Below are 6,000 nucleotides of genomic sequence, written 5' to 3'. Positions count from 1 at the left end.
GGCTGCCACTCTTGAGTCTATTTGACCTTACAGTTCTAGTGTCCTTCATGGAGTTACTCAGTGTCTAAGTCTCTGAGTTCGAATAATCAAGCAATAGAATCTGATGGTAGGTGTTCTGCCCTGGTCCAGTCAGCGATGGCTAGGGAGACATGGTCTTAACGCAAAGAGGGCTGCCCCTTCCAGAGACTGTGGGTAGGGCAGATTCTCGCAGAAGGGAATTTGAGTGGGGGTGAAGCAATAGTATCTCAAGTTCCCAAGTACCAGATAGATTGAGGTTGGACTTTTTTTTTTTTTTTTGTCTCTGTAAAGTTGGGAGTTCAGGCTGCGGTTGCCAGGAGAGACAAATATCAGCATATTCTCCTTATTCCAAAATGAGGCAGGATTTAGGTATGTGGCAGGTATAGCTTAGTTTATTAAAAATGAAACAAGGGATGTACTAGTTCTTGGTTCCCAACTACTTCTCTAGCTTTCAGAATGAATGGAAGCTTTGAATGACCAACTAAAACCTGTTTCTACATGTCAGAATAGTTGTTGTTTTTCAGCTCCCAATAAAGATATCCTAAGAGAGATAACATATTGATAATGGTAGTTTATTGTTCCAATTATTCCATTTATTATCTTTCTCAAAGAAGAATACAAAAGAATAAGCCATGAATAGAACTTAGATAATTCTTTAATACTTTAGTTCCATTGTCCTAATCGTATATTCTATGTGTAATAAAAACAGAATAATTACATTTTACTTATTTTTAATAGTTTGTAGAGGTCACTTACTATTATTATTATTATTATTACTATTATTATTATTTTACCAAGAATTCAACATGAATACTTTTATATAACCAGGGGTAAACAAGCCACAAATTTTGAAGATAAATCCACTGAGAAGATAATAGCAAATTTAAAAAGATTTCTATGATCATGTGGCTTCCATTCACAATAAAACACTCATAATTGAAGTTTTTATTTTATATACAAAGAGCTAGCATTGTTTCTGCAGTAGATGTCTGGAATGACCCATTCATGGAAGTTCATCTAGTCCAACTTAATGAAGCCTATGTCCTTCGCGTACTGACAGAAACATTGGCGGCACATATTGAGGCCATATTTCCGGATCAGACCGTGCCGGTTTGAGCAGACATGGCAAGAACGAGACCCCTGGCCGAATTTTCTCGGATGGCTCCAGTACAGTTGCTGATGACCCATCTTGCTCTCTTGGAGGCAATGAGGCAAAAGAGTAATTAATTTTTATAGGTTGTAATAAGCCGTAGTGACAATTTGCTTTTAACTAACACTTTGTGTAAAACATGATATATTCAGTTTAGCACAGTGCTTATCAAGAAACCTAGGTACTAATGCACAGCACGGTGACTATAGTTAATAATACTGTATTGTATATTTGAAAATTGCTGAGAATAAATTTAAAAGTCCTTATCACATACACAAAAAATTGTAATTGTATATGCTGACAGATGGTAACAAGATTATTGTGGTGATCATTTCACAATGTATATATTTAATCATTATGTTGTACCCCTGAAACTATAATGTTATATGTCAAGTGTACTTCAATTTTTAAATGAATCAATAAATAGATGAGGAAAGAGAAGGAAGGAAAGAAGAGAAGGAAGGGAGGAAGAAAAAAAGGAAAAAAGGTAGGAAGGAAGGAAGGAAGGAAGGAGGGAGGGAGGGAGGGAAGGAGGGAGGGAGGAAGGAAGGAAGGAAGCAAGGAAGGAAGGAAGGAAGGAAGGAAAGAAGGAAAGAAAGGGAAGAGAGAGAGAAAGGGAGGAGAGACAAAGAAGAAACCTAGGTACTGCCTGACACTGGGTAGAGTTCTGTTAAGAATACTTTTTTTCCTCAAAATTTTGAAGATATTTTTCCTTTGTCTTTAAGCTTCCAATGTTGCTTCATAAGGTATCTAAATGTCTAATCATTATGTTGTACACCTGAAACTAATATGATATCATATGTCAACTGTAATTAGAAAATAAATTTTTAAAAAGCTTCCAATGTTGATGAAAATTCCAGTGTTCTCTGACTCTATCCTTTGATTGTGATCCCCCTTCCCTGCCTTCTCTGTGGAAGCTTTTAAAAATCTTTATCCAAACTGTTCTGAAATTTAACAGTTTTATGCCTTGGTTTGGGTCTTTTTTTTCTTTCATCCATTGTGTAGGGCAACTGGTGAGCCCTATCAATTAATGTCCTTCTGTTCTGAAATATTTTATTATATATATTTATAATTACCTCCTCTATTCTTTCTTTCTAGAACTCATTATTTGGTTATGGGGACTCTTGGACTAATCGGCTAATTCCCTTTTTTCTCCTATCTTTAATATCTGGCATGTCCTACTTTCTCATAGACTTCTTCAAATTTATCTCCACCCATCCCTTTTTTTAATCTCTGCTATCCTATTTTTAATTTTTAAGCATTTTTTTTCTTTAAACGTCTCTTGTTTATATGGAATTGTTTTTGCTTTTTTTTTTATGGATAGACTATCTTATTCCTGTGGAGCATAATTATGGGTGTTTTTTTCTTGAAAGTTTACTTTCAGCTTCCTACATTATTTGTTTCCTCTGGTTTCCTTTCTTCCTATTTACTTTGATCTATCTTTAAATGTCGAAGCCTTTCTTCAAATAGCTAATACTTGGCTATTAATATTTAAGGATGAAGCACTTCAAACCAGATGGTAGGCACTTGGCTTCTGGACTTGTGGGCCTCACCATAGGAAGACTAAGTTGAGTTCTGTTTTGGTTTTTGGAAATGAGTCTTAAATGTCAGAATGTAGATAGAAGTCTTTAACTTGTAGCTACTCAGTTTCTACACAGTAGAAGCCTCCAAACTCTAGGTGATATAAACTTTATTCTACTTTGTGCAATAGACATTAGACCCGGGGGGAGAGGAAGTATAGGGCTAATTTTCCCTAAGAATTATAAATTAAATGTTCAATAAAACTCACTTTCTGTAATACTTCACTTAAAAATTTACCATAAGCAATAAACACAATAACTGCATTGCTGTAAATATTTGTTCTCAGGGAATGTGAGCTTTTTAATTTCAATCTGACAAGTTTTTTTTTTGAAATAGAGTAGTTGGTGGGACCCAAAAGATTAAAAATCTCTAAGAAATTTATGTCTACCAGTGGCAAGGGAAGACTAGGGAAGAGTTGGGGGTTTGGGCCTTTAAACCACAGCTGTGAAAGGTTGTTAGAACCTACAGTTCAGAAATAACAATTCTATGAACTCTCAGAAGGGCCCTGCCTTGTACCTTGCATGTCACAAACGTAGCTCACACTACATTTATTAAATAACATATGGGCACCTCTGTCACTTGAAATCTAGTGCACATCCAGTGGACTCATAAACATCTACACCCAGAAATTACTTCTTCACATCTCTTGCCGAGTCCATAATACAAAAGGCAACTGAATACGAATGCCATAAAGGTTTATGGTTTAGGGTGCTGTTGACATAGGATAAAGTCCTTGCTTTGGAATGTGGGGAGAATTTGAATAGCAGAAACTATTAGATTTTTTAAAAAGACAAAATAAGTAGTCAAATTATTTTTCTCATTGTGAATGCAATAGCTTTTGACCTAACGAAGTATCTTTTCCTATTGTCAAATATCCATTTTCTTGCTTCTCAGGACATCAGAGATGCTCACAAATTAGTGTGAAATTTCAAACAGTTGCGCGTGGTGGCTGAGGAACATTTTGCAATACTGAAACTTTTATATTATTCTTAAATTTGTGTATATCTAGGTGTAGACATAACAATACATGAAGTGTGATATTCTTTACATTAGTAGCAAAATGGACATGTTATACTAGAATTGCAGATAAGTTAATTTTCATAAAATATTTAATAGGTTTCATTAAATTTTCAAAAATTAAATTAAAAATTTATCTTTATATTGTAAACTTAAGAGTTGTGATTATTAATTAATTTATACATGGTCTTTAATTTTAACAGATAATTATACATTTTGAAAGAAAAAGCTTTTAAAGTATCTGAAAAGAATTTTGTGATTTTTTTATATTTACTCTATATTTTAGATACATTCAAAAGAATTCATTTTTTAATCCTTTAGATGACACAATGGCTACAACTGGAGATCACAATAAAGAGAGAAAATAGTAAAAAAAGGTCTCAAAACAGAAATATGAAACCTTTAAAAAGGCTGTCTCTTAAATATGTAAAAACTGAAAATAAATGTTCATGAACCACATGAAATTTGCAAACAGCACATTATATTCTTTGCTTACTGAATATTTACTGATGAAAATGAGTTAGAAAATTAAGTTTGCGTATTTTGCCAGGACAATAGTCAACTACGTTGTTTATAAATGGCATTGTCCTTTTCCATTTATTAAGTTCGTCTCTTTTCTTATTTTTAACTTTATATCTGCTATTAAATATTTAATCCATCCTAGGAAACACCAGTACTAAATTTGTCTTCTTCTGAGTTTCTTATTCTGTTTAGTTTCACTTTTTCTCTTACTTGTCTTTCCTCTACGTCTGATAGGTTGAAATACAATGTGGGACATTCATAGGAGTCATTCCAAAAAAAATTGCAGTTTCACTTTTGGCATATCTCCTCTCATCCACATTAGTCATACCAAAGAAGCCAACAGCTTTTAGGACAGATCATATCTGGGCACTTTCATTTCACAATTTAATGTAAAACATCTTTGGCATTTCAGTGTTGTTCCTTTCTTCAGTACTTCTGTGTCTGCATTTTATAGTAATAATAACATATCTTTGTATGTGGTTTTATAGTTTCCAAACCACTTTTATCACTTATAGTTTCAATAAGGCCCACAACAAACTTGGGTGGTGGAACTCACATTTACATTAGAGAAAATCATGTACCTGAAGAAGCTCTGGCACACCATCTAGTCATTTTATGTGAAATCCAAAAGCATATGAAAACTTACATATGTGCCTTGTTTTGACATCAAAAGATATGGATGTGCCAGTTGGCAGGGTAAACTGACAACGCAGCTATTAAGTGGTAGAATTAAGAAGGTGAAGAGCAAAAGTATAGACATGTCTTTCTGTCTTTTAGGGATTTTTGCTGTGAAGGAGAGCAGAAAATTTGGGGGACAACTGAAAGTAGCAGTGGGGTTAAGAAAGCATTTTTAAAAATTTAGGTAAGATCTCAATAGGAAGGATTATTAAAGAGAATAAGAGGGGGAGGGGTATAATTAGAGATGCCTTATGAAAGCCTAGGGAATCGGGAGTCCTTACGTCCTTTAAGCAATCTTTTATGTACAAAGTGTAGAATATTCAAAAACATTAAGAAAAAAACTGATACAGTGAAATATTTAAATAAGATTAACTGACCAACCTAGTAATATGTACAAGAAAGTTTGAGCTTCAAGATAGTAATGATGCTTAAGAAAAACAATTTATATTACAAAGACCAGTCCAGTTGGTAGACACTTGTAAAATTACCCTGTATTAAATTAACAAGGCTTACCTTGCCAAGATTTTTGGCACTTTTATATTAACTTAAATTGGGAAAAAGCATAATAGTAATTGAAAAGCAACTAATTATAAGCAATTATAAACCAAATTATGTTTATACCACAATTAGTGTTTGAGGTGGTTTAGCAGACTGATTCCTTACTTCAATAAGCAACATCAAATAACTGAACAGCTTGTAAAACACAAATACTTCCTTTATCTTTATTCCAAGTATAACCACATTCACTTTGAATTATTATTATAATAAAATAAGGAACCTTTATTATCTTTTGTCTCAATCCCCAGTTTGAGTTGAATGCTTTTTAAAAACATGGGAATAGTAGTTTATGTACCCACTGCACAACATAGCTTCTTTCAACAGGTTTTATGAAAAAATGAAATGTGAACAAATAAACTTTTTTGTAAGACAAGTTCTACCCTGCAGAGAATCTAGAGTGCAAACTCAAACCGTCTTTTTCATTAGGTTTTTCACACTTACATTATCTTATTTCACTTTTAGTTGAGAAAGTCTTT

General features: G+C 33.4%; 1 protein-coding gene across 1 annotated transcript; it reads right to left on the bottom strand.

Moving 5' to 3' along the window:
- Window positions 1-948: 948 nt before the first annotated feature.
- Window positions 949-1,254, bottom strand: LOC105295232 (40S ribosomal protein S29). Its single transcript, XM_011364819.2, has one exon. The coding sequence runs from the start codon at window positions 1,204-1,206 to the stop codon at window positions 1,036-1,038; it is 171 nt and encodes a 56-aa protein (XP_011363121.1). The 5' UTR covers window positions 1,207-1,254; the 3' UTR covers window positions 949-1,035.
- Between the last annotated feature and the right edge of the window lie 4,746 nt (window positions 1,255-6,000).

This window comes from Pteropus vampyrus, unplaced genomic scaffold (genome assembly GCF_000151845.1).
Source record: "Pteropus vampyrus isolate Shadow unplaced genomic scaffold, Pvam_2.0 Scaffold101, whole genome shotgun sequence".
Classification (NCBI taxonomy): domain Eukaryota; kingdom Metazoa; phylum Chordata; class Mammalia; order Chiroptera; family Pteropodidae; genus Pteropus; species Pteropus vampyrus.
Note: the sequence above shows the minus strand (reverse complement) of the source record. Positions and strands in the feature narration are given on the sequence as shown.

Coding starts and splice junctions, on each gene's coding strand:
- LOC105295232 (XM_011364819.2), bottom strand. CDS start 1,206: ATGGGTCATCAGCAACTGTACTGGAGCCATCCGAGAAAATTCGGCCAG.